Source organism: Geotrypetes seraphini, chromosome 2 (assembly GCF_902459505.1).
Source record: "Geotrypetes seraphini chromosome 2, aGeoSer1.1, whole genome shotgun sequence".
NCBI lineage: Eukaryota > Metazoa > Chordata > Amphibia > Gymnophiona > Dermophiidae > Geotrypetes > Geotrypetes seraphini.
In genome coordinates, this window is record NC_047085.1 from 519,060,186 (window position 1) to 519,081,754 (window position 21,569).

Here is a 21,569-nt window from a genome sequence, read left to right on the forward strand (position 1 = left end):
TCTCATGACCACCACCATCACCACCATAGCAATATTTCAGAATCCTGACTTTATTATTTCTATTCATCACAACAACCTATCACTATCTACTATTTGCTTTCAATTTCTTCTGGAAATGCCCAGACTAACAATTGTAACTTGACACTTTCCTGATTCTATGTACTGCAGCGCTACTGGAAATGTCCAGTCTTCTAATTTGTAATCCGCTTAGAACCGCAAGGCACAAGCGGAATAGAAATCACTAATGTAATGTAATGTAAAGCTTTCTGGACCCCTGTTTGTTTACATAAGTTAGATAGTTCCAAATCAAATAGATTTGGCATTGATATCTTGAAGCTGGAACTTTAGATCATTTACTTTACTATTGTCTTTTGATTATGCAGTTTTGGAGGTCTATTTGGGCTCAAATAAATACCATGTTAGAGAATCCAGTGGCTTTATCTTACGATACCATTTTATTTATGAGAGTCAAAAGTCAACTATCAACGAATAACAAGCTTCTATTAGCGATGACAGGGGTTGCCATGCAGTTTATCTTAAGAAATTGGAAAAACTGGGATAGGTTGAACTATATATTCTGGTGGGAATTCCTATGTTATACATATAAAATGGAGTGTGGTATGGTTATGCAACAGGGAAGATTGAAAAATTTTATGGAGATGTGGGAGCCATTGACTAAATATTGTAAAGATGAATAATTTAATTAATTTTATTATATAAACAAGGAACGTATACATCCTGGGGGGGGGGAAGGGAAGGGAATTTTATGAAAGGTTTGATTTATTGATTGTATATTTGATGGGAGGGGGGAATTACTTTGTTGCAGTAATATTTGAAAGTTCGCTGTGCTTATTTTACAATTGTACATATTTGTGATTTATTTATGGCGCATTTGTAGTTTGCCAAAACAAACTCTGTGGAGTGACGATGTTCCTAAATAGACTTTATTTGAAAGCGTCAAAGTTCAAAGGTACACTGAAATCATCTACATAAAATAATTCCATCCACATAAAAATAAATCATCCACATAAGAGCCTTAAAGGACCTAGTCCCCTAGGGATACAGGACCCAACACGGTCCGCGTTTCGACAAAAAGTCTTCTTCAGGGGTCCCTGGGGGGTCCTATAAAGGGGAGTACGTGGGAAACAATCGTGTGGTGAGCCGGAAGTGAGACACCGCTTGCATTTGCATTTTGAAAATCAATAAAAAAATTTTTTTTTTTTTTAAAAAGAATAGCTCTTTTTCCAGTACCGATTTTCAGGGTGCTATATACAGAATTTAGCCCTCAGTGAGTGCATATGGTTTTTCTCCCTTATGGATCCTGTGGTGAATTTTTAAGACTGAACGACGCGTAAAGCTCTTATTACACTCAGTACACGTAAAAGGCTTCTGCCCGCTGTGGATCATTTTGTGAGATTTTAGATTTGAAAACCAGGCAAAGCTTTTATTACACTCGGTACAGGTATATGGTTTGGCTCCCGTGTGGACCGTTTTGTGTCTTTTTAAATGTGAAAGACAAATGAAATTTTTATTGCATTCAGTACATGTATATAGTTGGTCTCCCATGTGGGTCCTCTGGTGAACTTTTAGATCTGAAGGTCGAGAAAAGCTTTTATTACACTCGATACATGAATACGGCTTGTTCGCTCTGTGGATCTTTCGGTGTCTTTTTAGACATGAATGTTGAGTGAAGCTTTTATTACACTCAGTACATGCAAATGGTTTGTACCCTCTGTGGATCATTTGGTGTCTTATTAGATTTGAAATCTGAGTAAAGCTTTTCTTGCACTCAGTACATGTAAATGGTTTGTCTCCCATGTGGATCCTCTCATGAACTGTTAGATGTGAAAGCTGAGAAAAGCTTTTATTACACTCAGTACATGTATATGGTCTGTCTCCCGTGTGGCGCCTCTGGTGAGCTTTAAGACCTGAAAGCCAAGTGAAGCTTTTATTACACTCAATACATGTATATGGTTTGTCTCGGGAATGGATCTTCTGGTGAGCTTTTAGATCTGAAAGCTGAGTGAAGCTTTTATTACACTCAGTACATGTATATGGTCTGTCTCCCGTGTGCCTCCTCTGGTGAGCTTTTAGACCTGAAAGCCGTGTGAAGCATTTATTACACTCAATACATGTATATGGCCTGTCTCCCGTATGGATCCTCTGGTGACCTTTTAGATCTGAAAGCTGAGTGAAGCTTTTATTATACTCAATATATTTATATGGTTTGGCTCCCGTGTGGCTACTCTGGTGCATTTTTAGATGTGAAAGCTCAGCAAAGCATTTATTACACTCAATACATGTATACGGTTTGTGCCCTGTGTGGGTCATTGTGTGTCTTTTTAGGTGTGAAAACTGAGTGAAGCTTTTGTTACACTCAGTACATGCAAATAGCTCATCTCCCTTGTGGATCTTCTGATGAACTTTTAGATATGAAAGTCGAGTAAACCTTTTATTACACTCGGTACAGGCAAATGGTTTGGCTTCCTTGTGGCTTCCCTGGTGAGCTTTTAGACCTGAAAGCTGAGTGAAGCTTTTGTTACACTCAGTACATGAATATGGTTTGGCTCCTGTGTGGCTCCTCTGGTGAGATTTTAGCATTGAAAGCCAAGTGAAGTTTTTATTACACTCAATACATGTATATGGTCTGTCTCCCGTATGGATCCTCTGGTGAGCTTTTAGAATTGAAAGCCAAGTGAAGCTTTTTTTACACTCAATACATGTATATGGTTTGTGCCCTGTGTGGATCATTTTGTGGCTTTTTAGATGTGAAAGCCGAGTGAAGCTTTTTTTACATTCAATACACGTATAAGGCCTGTCTCCTGTGTGAATCCTTTGGTGAATTTTTAGATGTGAAAGCCAAGGGAAGCTTTTATTACACTCGGTACATGTAAACGGTTTCTCGTTTTCATGAATCTTTGTGTGCATTTGGAGTTCTGAAAACGAGAGGAAGCTCTTTTCGCATTTCGGACAAATAAGAGGAGCTACAACTTTTTCTACACTAGGTGCAGGTTCTAAATTGCACCACAGCAAGAGGACAGGAAGAACACACCAGGAAGAAGTCACTTTATCACTATTATTAATTTGGAAGGGCCTCTCTGCCAGGTGTCCATCCATTGAGTCTCCTGTAGGCTCAATCTGGTCCCTTGATTCTTGCTTACAATTTTGGATGGTAAGCCTCTCCGTTCCCTGAGAAATATTCTCACAGACATTTTCTGATTGTCTTTGGATTTGGTCTCTTTCGACAGGATCGTCGCCTTGCTTTTTCTCTCTCTTCCTTTCTTGTGTGATCCGATGATCTGTTGGATATAAACAGAAGGCATTAATCATATGCTAGAAAACAGTGGTGGGTTCTAAGATATTACCTTTGTATAATAAGAAGGATTAGTTATCCCAGGACAAGCGGGCAGCTTATTCTCACAGATGGGTGATGTAATGCATGGAGCCGGATGTGGACGGTCAAAAAGCACAGTCTCACTAACTCTTTACAAGTCTCAGGATGGCCTGTACCACACATTGCGCGAGTGCCTTCCCACCCAACGTCAGCTCATGTGACCACCAGTTCTTCATTTTCCGTGGAACGAAGAAGTCGTGTTTTTCTGATCTCTTCTAGCACGTATATTGTCACATTTTAGTGCCTTCCCATGCAATTTTTTAAATTTCTTTTTCATCAATATTTGTTTGCAGTTTTCCTCTACTTTGATCGAAAATTAGGAAAAAAAGGATTATTTTACATTTTGCCCGCCTGCTTTTACTTGGGCAGGCACCAACTGGTTTTCAAACGAATGGCACTACCTACTTTGGCTGTTTTTCCTTCGATGTCGAGGCCTTTTAGTGGTGCCTTCAGTGCCTTGGTCCTCACCATCGGGTGGACTCTTGTACATGCTGTCTTATACTACAATCATGTTCTCTAAAGGCTTGTCGGATCCAACAAGAAAAGCTTTTTAGAGCTTTGATGCTAACGCCTTCTATATTGGATTCTTCTACTCAACCAATACCATCGGTACTGACATCGACGCAGCCTTTGGCATTTTACTTAGTACTGTCATTGGAGAAACAAGCTGAACAACATTCCTCTCCCTTACACCATGCATCGCTGACTTAATCAGCATTGACTATGTCGATGCAGTCACAACATTGATGCAAGAAGTGCTCCCCACTGGTGAAGGCTGTGGCACCTCTGAGGAATGCCTCTTCTTCGAGGTCACCAATGCATCGACAACATGCCACGTTTCTGTATCAATTGCTCTAAACACAATATCGGCACAGTCCATACTGGACAAACTTCAGGAGCTGCTTCAAAATGAGCTGGCCGTTCTGATGCAGTCATATCAGTCACCACTGCCTTTATCTCCTGTGCTACCGGCTCAGCCTAAGCAGGTTTCATCGAGGCCTCATGATACCAGATCTCGTTTCCCTCATCGGCAATCGAACTCTCTGCATTCCCGGTACTACAGTTCCACATCTACTTCAACTGACCGGTAATGCGGGTCTACTAGACGTTCTTCTAGACAATCCAATAAGTGTCATGCTCATCATGTGTCATAGTGCAAGACTCCTTCCTCTCCTTGTGAATCTTTGAGGATTGGCTATCTGGACCCCCATCTGTTGATGCATACTGGGTCTGAAACAGATTTAATGGCCGCAGAATTTTACGGAATTCCTACAGACCCTTCTCTGCCTCCTACTAGACAATCTCAACCAGTTTATTCGTTATGGTATTTATTAAACAGATGGGCCAAGTTTTACAGTCAATCTAGAATCTGACACTGACCCAAGAGCTGCCTTGCTTGAAGCTCTGGATTTAGAGCCCTCTTCAAACTTCCATTTCATTCTCTTTTGCAGGACACTATGTTAAAGAATTGGGAGATCTCTCTACATATTCCAGTGGCTCCTGGACACCCTGGCTCACTCTATAGGCTACAATCCTGTCCTGGATTCCATCAGCCTCAACTTCAGCACCAGTCCTTCCTTATGGAATCCGCGCTTAAAAAGGCTTCCAGTTCAAGATCACACACAAGTGCACCACTGGGTAGAGAAGGGCAAACTTAGGATAGATTTGGCCACCGCCTCTTTCAGAACGCCATGCTCACCAGTCGTGTTTTGAATTATAATTTTCATATGACGTTTTATTTTAAACAGCTGGTACAACATCTTATTCAACTTCAACAGTATATCCTGGCAGCTCATCTTCCGGAATTTCAACAAATCACCCACAACTTTATGTTGACTACAACATACATGACCAGATCAGTCTTTGATGCATTTAACCTGACAGCCGAAGCATTGTCTACAGCAATGTCTGCACATCTCAGACTTAGATCCAGCTGTCCAGGATCGTTTAGCCCAGAGCAAAACAACAAGAGCAACCCAACGGTTCTGCAGTTGAAAGTCAACCGATGAACAACAAAAGAAAAAAGCTGCAGAAGTGATGTACAAAGTGCAGGATCCTTTGTTGAAGCAAATGCATTGTGATATTCACAATCGTGGTTCTCGTATATGAAACACTCCTTCCTCAGGGGTCCAGAGTATGTGGAAAACATACAAATTGAGAAGCTGGGTATCAACAATGTGCAATAAATCAAAACTTTATTCATAGTTGTCCGCTCAGAACTGTAACACTTCACAGTGCTAAGCTCCCAAGAACATTTTATAGATGGGATTGAAAGGTAGCTTATGTGGAAGAGGTTTGTCAGAAACGTTCTATTCTTCTCTGTTCACAAGGCTGCTGTGTCCAGTTGTACAATGGCCACTGAACTACCAACGTTTCTATATATTTTATGGGATTTTCAAATTCATTGGTATGGTAGCCTCCAGCACACTCTTTGCCTCTAAAATGCTACCACTGAATATCTGTTCATTGACTTTTTACTTGGTCCATATGAGAGCCACAACTCAACAGTTACCACTGAACTGCCAATGTGTCTAGTCGCTCCTGAAATGCTACTTTAATGAGGTTTTGCTACCCCCAACTCTACTACCACTGAAACACTAACGCAGTGGTTTCTTGTTCAGCTTTTCCATATGTTCTACTCCCCTTCCACAACACAGGATAAATCTCCTTACCATCTTAGTTGTGTTCGACCTGCCTATCTGCAGATTATTTCATACATCTCTACACGCACCTCCATTCTTTAACAACAACTCGTATGGAGGACAGGGAATGGCCGTAGGGGAGTTGGAGGAGGCCACTACCACATCCCCATAGCAGATCCAAGAGATCTAATCTCAACTCATTCTCTTCGTTAAATCATTCAGAAAACAATATTTTCCTCTACTTTTCCGCCTTTCTTCAGTTCTTCCTATGCTAAGCACTTCCTAAGCGTCTATTCTGTTTCAAAAAACTTAGGCAACATATTCAAAACTTTGTTTTCATATCCCATATCTTCAAAACTTCAGGATATGACTCCATCATGTTGGCTATGAGCTACTATCCAAAAACCTATCAACATATTGCTCTTCGCATTTCTACTACTCAATTGCTGTCTTATCTGCCAGGGTGCTATAAACCCTTATCCTATTGTCCGGCAGGGCTACAACCCTCTTCTTCACAGTTGTAAGTATACTTACATACTCTACTTTTACTTTTCCTTGGATTCCTCTATTACGGCAGGTTTTTCCCTTATCTGCTTCCATCCAGGATCAATGCATTGAACACTCCTCCTCTCTACCAACAACTGCAGTTTTCTATATTTATATTCTGGTCTCCATTATTCTTATCTTTCATTACCACTTCATTACTACTAGTTACATATCATTTACTGCATGCGAGACCTTATTGCTTCGTCAACTCGTTCACTTCTCTCGTTTCCAGTGGAAGCAGTTACCCCCACTGCTATTGTCTACAGACCAGGACTCCACAAGAAACAGTTATGATCCCAGTCAAAATGCTGACTTTTGCTGCGATACATTTAATAAGTCATTATTTAGCAATGCCAGAACCCGCCTATCTTCCCTTTTATCGGTTCTTTATAGCTGTCTAGGAACACCTTCAGTTGGGATGTTTGTCCATACCTTCTTCAACTTCCACAAGAACTTCAGGGTATCTCAATCTCATCTCTACCTTTTTCCAATTACTTCTTCCCTACTGGTAATCTTCTTCCACAGTGAATCTTCCCATTTTTCCCCCGCTTCTGGCCTTTGCTCTACAGCATGATGCTTCACTGGATTTCATTCTGGGCACTCAGTGCACCATACATCAATACTATTGCACAATCGTAAATATTTCCTATGGGCTCGAAGACTAGATATGTATTTTTCTCACACATGTTCCATTTTTTTCCTCTTCCTTTTTCAACACACGGTTCTTTTCACAAATTTTTTCACTTTGCGAGAAGTACCCTCCCGTATCCACATCATTTCCTCTATAATGGCACTAGTCTTCGCCATGCCATATTATCCTCTAGGTTCCGAGATACTTGCTCTAACTGCTGGCCTACATTGCACTATGCCTTGTCTGCACAACACCTCATCTTCTACTTTATTCAATCTCAACAGGCGAGATAGTTTTCTATGTCCAAAGGTAGTTCTTCCCATGCTAAAGGCACCTCAACTCCTGCTGCAATCCTCTGGCTAGGATCCCACTGAGCAGAAATAAACCAACACCTGTTTTACCAGCGTTACCCCCATTTCATTCTCTTCTTAGCATCTTCTGCAGTAGATTCTTAAGTCCCCTCTTCATATTTCCCATTCCTTGTTGTCAGGAGCCTTATTCCAGATGGGATTATTGGTTCGGCCACACAGTTAAAAAAAAAAATAATAAATTATAAAATACAAACATAAAAACACTATTACATAGCCAACTCCCTCCATCGGTATCGTAACTAAAGCGCACCAGACAAAAACGCGCTGACAATCCCGCACAGGACTTAAAACAGTTCCTGTTAGTGCTCTGAGGGTGTGTGGGGGGGACCCCCCCCCCCAGTAAACTTACAAGTGTTTGTTCTTCTGTTGGGAGTGGGTGGGGGAGGGCTCCCCATTACAGTGGAAACTGCCGTTTCCTTCGTTTTTGGGTATTTGGCAGTTCCCCCCACACACACACCCAACGGGAGTGCGAACACTTGTAAGTTTAGTGGGGTTCCCCCCCACACACACACACTCTCCCTCAGAGAGCAAACAGGGACTGTTTTATGGCAGAGTGCATAAGTCCTGCACGGGATTGTCAGCACGCTTTCGTCTGGCGCTCTTTTCACGGGTCACCCCCTCCATCCCATCCTTTATAGCAAGGGAGTCCCATCTGTGAGAATATGCTGCCTGCTTGTCCTGGGATAAAGCATAGTTACTTACCTGTAACAGGTGTTATTCAAGGACAGCAGGCAGATATTGTCACAATCCCTCCCACCTCCCCTAGTTGGCTTCTCAGCTTTTTTACTGAACTGATGATCCCGCCAAGTCAACGTCAGGCGGGAAGACACTCATGCATGTACAGTATGGACCATTTTGAGACTTCTAAAGAGTTAAAGTGATACTACACTTTTAGACCATCCGTACCGGGCAGTCGTCAAACTTCTAAGCAGTTAGTGACAGTACACTTTTGCATTGTCCGTATATGGCTCCGTGGATGACATCACCCATCTGTGAGAATAGCGGCCTGCTGACCCTGGATAACACCTGTTACAGGTAAGTAACTTACACTGGGATTTTCTATGTGTAGCTTAAGAATTGGTCCATTTCTTAATTGCAAACCATTGTTAAAATATATTTATTTATTTAATTCGATTTCTATCCCTTTTTCTCCACACATAGCAGGTTTCTGAAATGACGAGATGTTCCTTCGAAATGGCATAAGTAGAAGCTGACCAAAATCCTTTTTCCGCCCATTACTGGTTTCAGCCAAAGGCTAGGGCAATGGTTTCAGTTTCAGCTGAAATTGACCATGTGTTTACAGTGGAAGCCAAAATTTGGGCTTTGCCCTGCTCCAACCGTCCCTCTCCCCTCTGAACAGGAGTTGCTTCTCCCCTCACTCCCCTTGGGCCTATCTAACAATCTCTGGTGGTCTAGGGGTATAGGCATTGGCTATGCTCTCAAAATGGCTGCCATGACCTCTCGTAGCAATCTGAAGTGTATGTTCTGTTTACTGGACCGGAATGAAGCTTGGACCTAGAAACCGATCAGAGTTTACTTTAGTTTAATTTTTTAATCTTTTCTGTTTTTCTGATGCTGATATTTATAAATTCATCGTGTTAATTATTCTATTTTTCCTTACAATGTAACCATAATATTTTATTTTCTTGGATCTTTTGGGGTTCTTTGTTACCCATATTCTATATTTTCTTCTTTCCTTCCTTCTTAATATATTATCTCTGTTATATAAGTGATGTCTTCTCTTGGGTACTTTAATTAAATTGTGAGCCCGTTCGGGACAGAGAGGGTAGCTCAAAATACCTAAAAATCCAATTCAATCTCATGAAATTATCAAAAAGATCATGACAGCCATTTTGAGAATTGAGCAAATATGAGCAATAATGACTGGGGATCACTCCTGCTCTTGCCCCGACTACACCAATAGATCTCCAGGGATTGCTATGTAGTCATGGGGTGGGGGGGGGGGTGATGGCTTCTCTGAATTCTCTATTTGTGTGTGATCATAATGTGATTGCAAGTAACGCATTTATGGTTTGATAATCGTGAATGCTTTTGATAAAGTTTTGCAGGAATTTAAGCCTGAAAATTTGGGATGATAAGCTCCTTAAGAATTACATTATATTACTTAATGATTTATATTCCACCTCTAAAGAGCTCATGGCGGATTACAAAAATAACACTTCAGTAGGAACAGACCCAGTTAAACAATTAACCATCGAACAATTTGTACATCAGTTAGTCAGAAAAATTTTAAATATGTTTTTAGCAGGCTCCTAAATGTCATATAATTACCTTCAGCTCTTATACGAGGGGCATTCAATAATTTATCTACCTGAATATGAACGACAGTAGCAAGCGTGTTGAAACAAGTCTGTGTATGTTGTGGACATGCCTCAAGGTTACTCATGCACAGTTGCAGCTCAGTGCAAGTCTAACATTCCAAAGGATAGGACGTCAAGAGAGTCCTTGTTTGAATCAAGTAAGAAACTGCTAGATTTGGAGCACCATTCAGAGATAAAAATTTCTCACAAAAGAAGGGGAAAAGCCAAGGGAAATCCATGACTGCAGTTTATGGAGAGTCTGCCCCATCATCCTAAAGAGTAAAAAAATTTGGAGTAAGTAGTTTAAGTGGGGAAGAGAGTCCATTAAAAATGACCCTCACACTGGATGGCCTGTGAAAGCAACTTCCACAGAAACGTGCAAGAAAGTAGAGGATTTTGATTTTGTCAGACAGACAAATTAAGGTTTCCTGAATAGCTGAAGAAATGGGCATCTCAGCAGGTACAGTTTGGAAAATAATTCATGAAAAGTTGGGCAAGCCCAAGGTTAGTGCAAGATGGGTTCCAAGAATGCTGTCGCCATGTCAGAGGTCACGAGGCTCCAGTGCTGTTTGGAGAATTTGGAGATTCTCTATGAAGACCAAGTGAAATTTTTTTAATTGTTTGGTGACTTGGGTCTATCACAAAGTTCCTGAGTCCAAAATGGAGTCAATGCAGTGGAAGCACAAGTCATCCCCCATGCCAAAAAAGTTCAAAACAGAAAAATCTACAGGCAAAGTCATGGCAACTGTCTTCTGGGATGATGAAGAACTTTTGCTTCTAGAGGTCATAGGGCTGGTCATGGCAGGGTTTTTAGGGCAGTGAGAGAGGAGGGCGATCCCGTTGTGTTTTTGCTTTGTTTGTTTGTTTTACTTGACAGCGTTTTTTCCGCACATGTGCCCCTCACTATCACAAGCAATGGGCACATGTCAATTTAGCGAATCTTTGCTGCTGTCTGCCGACCTCATTTGCATGTGTGATTTTTTGAGAATGTCTCGGTTTCTTAGATTTGCTATCAAAACGGCTGCATTAGCAGATCATTGCTTTTTAACGCGTTTTTTTTTTTTGAGAATCCTGGTCGCAGTCTCTCTGCTATGCTCTTATCCTCCCTGAGCGCCCCTTTTGCTCCTTAATCATCCAACAGTTCCATGGATTCCCTTACAGGTTTTCTGCTTCTGATGTACCTAAAAAATGTTATTATGAATTTTTGCCTCTTTGGCAAGTTTCTCTTCATATTCTTTAAATGATGACTTTTTAGTTCTAATAGCCTCTTTCACTTCACCTTTTAACCATGCCAGCTCTCATTTTCTCTTCTTTCCACCTTTGTTAATAAGTGGAATACATTTGGTCTGGGCTTCCACAATGGTATTTTTAAATAACATCCATGACTGCTTTACAGTCCTAACTTTTGCAACTGATCCTTTTTGCTTCTTTTTAACCATTTTTCTAATTTCATCAAAGTTGCCCTTTCAAAAATTAAATGCCGCCACAGTAGATTTCTTTGGCGATGTATCGAACAGCCGTCTATATATACCAATAAACATAAACAAACTCCAGATATCAGCTCAAATTTGATCATGTTGTGATTGATAACCGTTTCTCAGCGGACCCAACATTCCACTAAGGACCAAATCTAAAATATATCCCCCTCTTGTTTGGTTCCTGGACCAGTTGCTCCAAGCTGCGGTCATTTATGACATCTAGGAATTTTAATTTTCTAGCATTCCCTAGCATAACATTTATCCAGTCAATGTTGGGGAAGCTCATCACATCAACGTTGCAACCATCAGTTAACGTTTAAACCCAATCCACCATTCACAAGGGGGAAAAACAACAATTTAAATGTGAAGAAAAAAAAAGACTTCAGTTCAGCTTCATGGATCTTAAAAAAAACTCCACACATTTAAGAAAATAAGAATAGCCTTACTAGGTCAGACCAATGGTTCATCAAACCCAGTAGCCCGTTCTCACGGTGGCCAATCCAGGTCACTAATACCTGGCCAAAACCCAAGGAGGAGCAACATTCCATACAGAATTCCAAAGAATAGCAAGATTCTGGAATTCCAGAGAATAACAAGATTCTAGAACCCCAAAGAGTAACAAAAGATTCTAGAACCCCAAACAGTAGCAATATTCCATGCTACCGATCCATGGCAAGCAGTAGCTTCCCGTGTATTTCTCAGTAACAGACTAGGAACATTTCCTCCAGGAACGTGTCCAAACCTTTCTTAAAACCAGCTACGCTATCCGCTTACCACATCCTCTGGCAATGCGTTCCAGAGCTTAACTATTCTCTGAGTGAAAAAAATTTCCTGCTATTGGTTTTAAAAGTATTTCCCTGTAACTTCGAGTGGCCCCTAGTCTTTGTAATTTTGGATGGAGCAGTTAACAACTAGAATCTTCAGCTTCACCCAAACCTCAAAGGAACACACAATGTCAAAGTTCCACAGCACCATCTGAGCATGCAGAAAAAGCAACTTAGTTGTAATAGGCCCCGATCCAGCACTGTGTGCTAAGATAAAGATGAGTCAGGTTTGGAAATTAAAGTTACAGTTTCACCCTTCGTCTCAGCAGTTTTACCCCAGTCCCTCTTATTCTGCACTCACCTGAGCAGTTGCTTCTCCCGGTTTCTCTTTCCTCTGATCCTGGCTTATCCCTGACGTACGGCTCTTCCCCTCGTTCAATGTGGGATATAATATCAGGAGTGATGGTAGGAAAGCCTGTTCCTGGGGAAAGCAAATTGCATTAGATCTCCCAAAATAATTTACTGTTTGATTCCCTCAAATTAAAGACAACACAATTTCCTAAGTGCCAGTCATTTCTTTAAACTAATTCCAGAGCTACAAGAGGAGAGGGGTTATGGAGTATTATTATTATTATTAAGTTCTTATATACCGCCATACCCAAAGAGTTCTAGGCAGTTCACATCAATTAAATTAGGATCCGGTCTGAACACGGATTTACAACATTTTGTAGGAATTACAAGCAACGAGGAAGGAAGTATTGGGGTTTTAGCAGAAGTTTATCATAGTTGGATTGGAAGAGACGAGGGAGGGAGAAGGGAACCAAGGGAGGGGAGGGGGAGAGAAAGGAGGGGGTGGGGCAGGAGTTGGTTTGTTGCAGGGGAATAAGGGTTAAGGGTCCTGTTTGTGGAAAAGGTATGTTTTGAGAAGTTTTCTGAAGTCAAGGTAGGTCGGGGCCTCGAGCATCATTTGGGCTAGCCGCCTGGAAGGCGAAGGTTTTGTCGAGGAATCTTTTGAGCTGGCATAATTTTATGGAGGGGAAAGCAAACAGCAATATGAAATTAAAATGGACACCGAGGTTGTATGGTCAAAATTGGAAGTCCTGGCGGCAGACCTCTGCAGGGAAATTCATGAACTAGGTCACCATGTAGAGGAAATAATACATGCTGAGGTGCTGACAGGCCTAGAAACCCATTAGCAGGAGTATCAGACTCGGGAATCTTTTATTCTTGAAAAACAGGACCTGCAGATGTAATATTAGAGTGAGAGACATACCTTAAATGTCCTAATACATACTATTTGAGTCATTGGTTCAGAAGGTGGTGGTCTCTATATTGTTTAAAGCAGGGGTGCCCAACACGTCGATCGCGATCGACAGGTCGCTCGCTCAGGCGACCCCAGTCGATCGCAGAGCGGGTTCCCTTCTTCCCTTCTCTTTTTTCCCCTCCTGACTGGCCTGCTCCTGAATTCTGCTGCTTCCTCCGCTGCTCAACATTTAAAAAAAAACAAAAAAAAACCGGCTTGGAGAATTTATGCTCGGGGGCTAACATGTGCTTGTACCGGCTTCCCTTCTCTTCCCTCTGAAACCGGAAGTTATGTCCTGGGGGGGGGTCATCCTCACCCAGCAGCAACTCCTTGCAGGGACGACACATGCAGCGACTCACATGCTTCAGGTGGCTGGCCCACAATCCTTCCCTCTGACGTCAATTCTGATGTTGGAGAGAAAGTTACGGGTCAGCTACGCAAAGTGTGAGTTGTGCCTACGTCCCTGCATGGAGTGCTGCTGGTAGAGAAGGGAGCCAGTCCAGCTCCGACAAAGTAACAGGGTTGGCTTTGGGGGTGTGAGGTGGTGCAGCAGACGGGCATACAGGGAGGGAGATGGCTTCAGCAGCAGGTAGGAAGGGATCCCCGGCAGCCATGCCACATACCCCCAAGGGTACATGTACCGCGTGTTGAGAAACACTGGTCTACAGAACAGCCAACTCTTCAGCCTAATGAGGTCCTATTGTTTCAGGCTCATCGAGATCGGTGGTCTTATCTGTCTTATCATTCCCTCTATAATTCCAAACGGACAAAGGTTGGCAGGCAGGGAGGGGAGGACACCAGTCCATAGGCGAAAGATAATAAACTTGATTGCAAAGTTAAATCAAATTGTCTTTGCTGAGGTAGAAACGCCCTGGGTTAAATTGTGTCTAGCAGGGCTTCTATGAATTGAAGAGTCTGAGAGGGTTGACGTTGAGATTGGGGAAAGTTGACTGTGAAAGAGGAAAACTGTTGGGCATAGAGAGAGAGAGGAATGAGGTAGAGATACATGGGGAAGAGAAGGATGAGGGAGAGAAATGTTGGATATGGTGGTGGAGAGGGAACAGAGGAAAAGATTGAAGGTGATGCAAGGGGGAGGAATGTTGGACAAAGTGATGTAGGGAGAGGTGTGGCATGGTGCTGGAGAGGGGTGATAGAAGGAGAAATGTTGGGCATGGGGCTGGTGGGCAATAGTAAAAAATGCCGCACATGATCCGGGGGATGAGAGAGGGAAAAATGTTGGATATGGCAGTAGAGGGAGTGGGAGAGATGCACTGTGGATCTCTCTCGTGTAACAGCACTTAAGATCTGAGCTATAGCAGCTTCCACTCCCATTGATTAGATCTGTAAAGTTGCTACGTTGTCCTCAGTTCACACATTCACATCTCACTACTGTCTGGAATGATGGGATGATCAATTCGGCCAAAGAGTATTCCAAAATGTATTTTCTTAATGGCCAACACTCCCTCCATCCCATTGCAGTAAACTAGGGAATCCCACATGTGAGAATATGCTACCTGCTTGTCCCGGGATAAAGCACAGTTACTTACCGTAACAGGTGTTAACCAGGGACAGCAGGCAGATATTCTCGCAACCCACCTTCCTCCCCTGTATGCAAGCAAAGCATAATGAGTGGGGGATGGGCTAATGCTAATGCTAAGAGAAATAAAGCCCTGAGTTGGTTCAGTGACCTGACATTTCACATCCCTGCCCATTAATACAAGGATGGATGGTTCCCTGCCCACAAATAAGAAGGGTCAGTGGGGGTATTTATAATTCAGGTAGTCAGGTGGGGAGAACTTCCTGAAGAAACACAGTGGGCTCAATACAGTAATTGTGCCAAGCCTAGAAGGCATGGAGCTCAAGCCCAGGGCTAGAGAATGACATGGTGGCAGTTACCCGCTAGCCGCAGGTAACCCGCCAAAACGGTGGGGGGGAAAGAAGTGCTCACTGCGGGCACGGGGACAAGGCCATCCACCGCTCCATGGAGCAGTGAATGGCCCTGTGCCTGCAGTTAAGGGAGGGAAGGTGGGCGCAGCCCCCTACCTCCCTCCCTCTGGCTAAATCTATCTCCCTCCTTCCCCCTTACCTTTGCGGCGCTTTAGTAAAGAAACTTATTGAAGCCGGCGAAGCCTGCCTGCAGTTGCGTGTGTGTGGGCGGAAGCTTCTCCTCCGACGCAACTTCTGGTTGCATCAGAGGAGAAGCTTCCGCCCACACACACGCAACTGCAGGCAGGCCGGCTTTGCCGGCTTCAGTACGTTTCTTTACTAAAGTGCCGCGAAGGTAAGGGACAGGGGAGGGAGATTCTCGGGCCGCTGAAGGGTGGTGAGAGGGAAGGGTGGATGCTGCGGGGATGGGGCGGTGAAGGGGACAGGGCAGTGATGGGGACAGGTTTTCGCCCCGTGTCATTCTCTACCCAGGGCCAGCTGGTCCACAGGGGCTCTTGTATATTAGTTCTTGAAACCAGAATGCTGCCCAGAACTGTGCAAAGCACGGCAGCAGAACTGCGAGAAAGAAACCTGGTTTAAAAGGGAATTGTTTTTGGGGAGGGGTTTTCTCTTTTCCGATTGATGCAAAAAGTGGCTATAAAGGAGAACTTTGTGATCAATCTTTTCCAAGCATCATCAGCCGGTGTGGCTGTATTAGAACCAGTGCAATTGAACTGGATAATAAAACTCGAAACTGGCAATTATTGGTGGAAGGTTTTATTTCCACTGCTGTGCTTTTTCCAGAGTGGTCCTCCAAAGAGCGCTAATACTTGCGCCTGGGGCGGGAGCCGGGTTGCCAGCGCTAGGCTTACCCCTGGCTGCGTCACAATGGGCATTTTTCTGAAGAGCATTTTGCCCATAAATGGAAATCAGACATACTGTATATCCAATCATCTGATTGTAAACGGCTCCGAATCCAGAAGGCGATAAAACGGTATATAAGACCCCCTTAGCATAGCATAGCATAGTTCCATCCAGGGCACCCCAATCCTAACCTGTATTTTGATTTTTCAACGTTGAGAAATGTAAAGTATTACATATGGGAAACAGAAACCCGAGGTACAACTATACGATGGGAGGGATGTTATTGAACCAGAGTACCCAAAAAAGGGACTTGGGGGTAATGGTGGACATGACAATGAAGCCGACGGCACAGTGCGCAACGGCTGCTAAGAGAGCGAATAGAATGCTAGGTATAATCAAGAAGGGTATTACAACCAGAACGAAAGAAGTTATCCTGCCGTGGTGTCGGGCGATGGTGCATCCGCATCTGGAGTACTGTGTCCAATATTGGTCGCCGTACCTTAAGAAGGACATGGTGTTACTTGAGAGCGTTCAGAGGAGAGCGACGCGTCTGATAAAAGGTTTGGAATACCTTTCTTTCGCTGAGAGATTGGGAAAACTGGGACTCTTTTCCCTGGAGAAGAGGAGACTTAGAGGGGATATGATAGAGACTTACAAGATCATGAAGGGCATAGAGAGAGTAGAGAAGGACAGATTCTTCAAACTTTCGAATAATAAAAGAACAAGAGGGCATTTAGAAAAGTTGAAAGGGGACAGGTTCAAAACGAATGCTAGGAAGTTCTTCTTTACCCAACGTATGGTGGACACCTGGAATGCGCTTCCAGAGGGCGTAATAGGGCAGAGTACGGTACTGGAGTTCAAGAAAGGATTGGACAATTTCCTGCTGGAAAAGGGGATAGAGGGGTATAGATAAAGGATCACTGCACAGGTCCTGGACCTGTTGGGGCCGCCACGTGTGCGGACTGCTGGGCGCGATGGACCTTAGGTCTGACCCAGCAGAGGCATTGCTTATGTTCTTATGAACAAAGCTGGGTTTAAAAGTATTTTCACTATTTATATCGTTTAAAGCACTATCATGAGAAGACATTTTCCTTTAATATATGTAACATGTTTAACAGAATTAACAAAGGGCGTATTTTTTTTAAATCTGAGATTGAAGGTGGCAGTTTATGATGGGAGACTGTCAATTGCTGATCAACTAAGAGTGCCTCTACACAACATTATCTTTAAGTATTAATATATTTTTGTTCTGCTATGTGATCTTTTCAGCTTTATTGATGTCTCAATAGTGCTTAAAAAAAGTGAAATTATCCCTTACCCAGTGAGATCAGAGTCTGATAATTCTCCTTCATCACCTCCCTGTAAAGCTCCCTCTGCTCTTCATCTAAATACTCCCACTCCTCCTGGGAGAAAGAGACAGCAATGTCTTCAAACGTCACCCGCATCTGAAAACACATACATGAAATACACTCAGAATCTTCTGAATCGCAGAGATCAAAAGATCATCCAATGTTGGCGTCCACTGGTGCAGGGAAAAGGTTTGCTGTGTGTACCCAATTTAGAATCACATAAGACACAGTCACACAATGGGGTTATAATTCAGAACAGAGCCAGCCTGGGTCTTGCTTTGCTCCATTGGGTTCTGTTGCTATTTGTGCAGAGGTGACTGTCTCCTTGGTTGGTGCTGGAGCTCAGCAGAGCAGAGGGACTGGTTTCTGTGTGTGGATTTAGGCTCAGATTTATTTTGAAAGACAAGACAGACTTCCCAGCCGGGATCAGCAGAGGGACAGGTTCCCGTGTGTGTATTTAGGTCCAGAGTAGACTCAGATTTCTTTGGGAAGAGACTTCCCAGCCGGGATCAGCAGAGGGACAGGTTCCCGTGTGTGTATTTAGGTCCAGAGTAGACTCAGATTTCTTTGGGAAGAGACTTCCCAGCCGGGATCAGCAGAGGGACAGGTTTCTGTGTGTGTATTTAGGCCCAGAGTAGGGTTAGATTTATATGAGAAGAGACTTCCCAGCTGGAATCAGCAGAGGGACCGGTTTCTGTGTGTATTTAGGCCCAGAGTAGGATCAGATTTCTTTGGGAAGAGACTTCTCAACCGGGATCAGCAGAGAGAGAGGTTTCTGTGAGTATTTAGGCCCAGAGTAGGGTCAGATTTCTTTGGGAAGAGACTTCCCAGTCAGGATCAGCAGAGGGACCGGTTTCTGTGTGTATTTAAGCCCAGAGTAGGGTCAGATTTCTTTGGGAAGAGACTTCCCAGTCGGGATCAGCAGAGGGACCAGTTTCTGTGTGTATTTAGGCTCAGCCTAGGGTGAGATTTCTTTGGGAAGAGACTTCCCAGCTGGGATCAGCAAATGGACCGGTTTCTGAATGTATTTAGGCTCAGAGTAGGGTCAGATTTCTTTGGGAAGAGACTTCTCAACCGGGATCAGCAGAGAGAGAGGTTTCTGTGTGTATTTAGGCTCAGCCTAGGGTGAGATTTCTTTGGAAAGAGACTTCCCAGCCGGGATCAGCAGAGGGACCGGTTTCTATGTGTATTTAGGCTCAGCCTAGGGTGAGATTTCTTTGGAAAGAGACTTCCCAGCCGGGATCAGCAGAGGGACCGGTTTCTGTGTGTATTTAGGCCCAGAGTAGGGTCAGATTTCTTTGGGAAGGAACTTCCCATTCGGAATCAGCAGAGGGACCGGTTTCTGTGTTTATTTAGGCTGAGAGTAGGGTCAGATTTCTTTGGGAAGAGACTTCTCAACCGGGATCAGCAGAGAGAGAGGTTTCTGTGTGTATTTAGGCTCAGCCTAGGGTGAGATTTCTTTGGAAAGAGACTTCCCAGCCGGGATCAGCAGAGGGACCGGTTTCTGTGTGTATTTAGGCCCAGAGTAGGGTCAGATTTCTTTGGGAAGAGACTTTCCAGTCGGTATCAGCAGAGGGACCGGTTTCTGTGTGTATTTAGGCTCAGAGTAGGGTCAGATTTCTTTGGGAAGAGACTTCCCAGTCGGGATCAGCAGAGGGACAGGTTTCTGTGTGTATTTAGGCTCAGCCTAGGGTGAGATTTCTTTGGGAAGAGACTTCCCAGCTGGGATCAGCAAATGGACCGGTTTCTGAATGTATTTAGGCTCAGAGTAGGGTCAGATTTCTTTGGGAAGAGACTTCTCAACCGGGATCAGCAGAGGGACCGGTTTCTGTGTTTATTTAGGCTCAGAGTAGGGTCAGATTTCTTTGGGAAGAGACTTCCCAGCTGGGATCAGCAGAGGGACCGGTTTCTGTGTTTATTTAGGCTCAGAGTAGGGTCAGATTTCTTTGGGAAGAGACTTCCCAGCTGGGATCAGCAGAGGGACCGGTTTCTGTGTGTATTTAGGCTGAGACTAGGGTGAGATTTCTTTGGGAAGAGACTTCCCAGCCGGGATCAGCAGAGGGACCGGTTTCTGTGTTTATTTAGGCTCAGAATAAGGTCAGATTTCTTTGGGAAGAGACTTCCCAGCTGGGATCAGCAGAGGGACCGGTTCTGTGTTTATTTAGGCTCAGAGTAGGGTCAGATTTCTTTGGGAAGAGACTTCCCATCCGGAATCAGCAGAGGGACCGGTTTCTGTGTTTATTTAGGCTCAGAGTAGGGTCAGATTTCTTTGGAAAGAGACTTCCCATCCGGAATCAGCAGAGGGACCGGTTTCTGTGTTTATTTAGGCTCAGAGTAGGGTCAGATTTCTTTGGGAAGAGACTTCCCAGCTGGGATCAGCAGAGGGACCGGTTTCTGTGTGTATTTAGGCTCAGCCTAGGGTGAGATTTCTTTGGAAAGAGACTTCCCAGCCGGGATCAGCAGAGGGTCCGGTTTCTGTGTGTATTTAGGCTCAGCCTAGGGTGAGATTTCTTTGGGAAGAGACTTCCCATCCGGAATCAGCAGAGGGACAGGTTTCTGTGTGTATTTAGGCTCAGCCTAGGGTGAGATTTCTTTGGGAAGAGACTTCCCAGCCGGGATCAGCAGAGGGACCGGTTTCTGTGTGTATTTAGGCTCAGCCTAGGGTGAGATTTCTTTGGGAAGAGACTTCCCAGCCGGGATCAGCAGAGGGACCGGTTTCTGTGTTTATTTAGGCTCAGAATAGGGTCAGATTTCTTTGGGAAGAGACTTCCCAGCTGGGATCAGCAGAGGGACCGGTTTCTTTGTGTATTTAGGCTTAGAGTAGGGTCAGATTTCTTTGGGAAGAGACTTCCCAGCCGGGATCAGCAGAGGGACCGGTTTCTGTGTTTATTTAGGCTCAGCCTAGGGTGAGATTTCTTTGGGAAGAGACTTCCCAGCTGGGATCAGCAGAGGGACCGGTTTCTATGTGTATTTAGGCTGAGCCTAGGGTGAGATTACTTTGGGAAGAGACTTCCCAGCTGGGATCAGCAGAGGGACCAGTTTCTGTGTGTATTTAGGCTGAGCCTAGGGAGAGCTTTGTGTGTGTCTAAGATTCAGAGTCTCAGCAGTTCCACCATCTCCCAGGAAGGTCCCCAAGTGCCAGAGTCCAGCCCTGGGGGGCCCAGATGAGACCATGGCGGGCCCGACTCCTCCTACCTGCTCTGAAGCGCCTGCAGCCATTTTCCTTCCTGGCAGGATTTGTCTCCTGCGGCGCTGGAGGGAGGGAGAGAAGGGCCGAAAGCGAGGTCGGGAGCCGGAGATCTGCGCTTCCTCTGCGGACGACGGGAACAAAGGAGGAAGGAAACATGAGGACTCCTGGTCGGCGCAGGCTGATGACGTCACAAAAGGAGCTTCTCACAATTGAAGCTACTGAGAGACGCACAGTTCTGATTGGTCAGAATGGACGAGGGGCGGGGAGAGTTGTGCAAAGGTCCGCCATCTAGCCCTGATTGGGGGAGGGAGGGGGAAAAAGGAGGAGCTTCGGCTCGGTCTGCTACTCATTGGTCAGAATGATCCTGGAGGTTGGAAGAGGAGGAGTTTGTCCTTTCTCGTTGCACATCTCCACAGCACCGCCTCCAGTTCTAGCTCCTCCCTCCCATGACATCACAAAGGGGAGGCGGAGCTTCAGAGTCCCTTTCTTCTTGGTTCTATCCCTTTTAGTGCTGATTGGTCAGAATGGCCCCTAGGGGCAGGAAGAGGAGGAGTTGGAGCGTCTGCTGGGAGAGAAGGAGGAGCCCTGGAGGAGAAGGGCAGCAAGTGGGCAGCAGTATCCCCCCTCAGGTGATCTCCAGCTCTAGCTCCTCCCTCCCATAACATCACAAAGGGGAGGCGGAGCTTCAGAGTCCTTTCTTCTTGGTTCTATCCCTTCTAGTGCTGATTGGTCAGAATGTTTCTGGAGGCAGAAGAGGAAGAGGAGTTGGAGCTTCTGCTGGGAGGGAGGG

At 44.4% G+C, this 21,569-nt stretch overlaps 1 protein-coding gene across 3 annotated transcripts; it reads right to left on the reverse strand.

Annotated features, from left to right (window-relative positions):
- Positions 1-1,111: 1,111 nt before the first annotated feature.
- Positions 1,112-20,976, reverse strand: LOC117354667 (oocyte zinc finger protein XlCOF6-like). 3 transcript variants are annotated; one of them, XM_033932516.1, is made up of 4 exons: positions 20,785-20,955; positions 17,559-17,685; positions 12,509-12,622; positions 1,112-3,299 (listed from the first exon to the last, which is right to left on the reverse strand). In XM_033932516.1, the coding sequence occupies exons 1-4, from the start codon at positions 20,806-20,808 to the stop codon at positions 1,279-1,281; spliced, it is 2,286 nt and encodes a 761-aa protein (XP_033788407.1). In that variant the 5' UTR covers positions 20,809-20,955; the 3' UTR covers positions 1,112-1,278. The 3 variants fall into 3 exon arrangements, with proteins under 3 accessions (XP_033788407.1, XP_033788405.1, XP_033788406.1); XM_033932514.1 differs by having other exon boundaries at positions 12,509-12,628; XM_033932515.1 differs by lacking the exon at positions 17,559-17,685 and having other exon boundaries at positions 12,509-12,628; positions 20,785-20,976.
- Between the last annotated feature and the right edge of the window lie 593 nt (positions 20,977-21,569).

Bases quoted from the DNA above. Each gene is read 5' to 3' on its own strand.
- LOC117354667 (XM_033932515.1), bottom strand. From the start codon at position 20,935: ATGTTTCCTTCCTCCTTTGTTCCCGTCGTCCGCAGAGGAAGCGCAGAT. The intron at 12,629-20,784 runs GTAGGAGGAGTC...TGCTTTCCCCAG, and splicing joins CTGCAGGCGCTTCAGAGCAG to GAACAGGCTTTCCTACCATC. The intron at 3,300-12,508 runs GTGAGTGCAGAA...TATATCCAACAG, and splicing joins CGGGAGAAGCAACTGCTCAG to ATCATCGGATCACACAAGAA.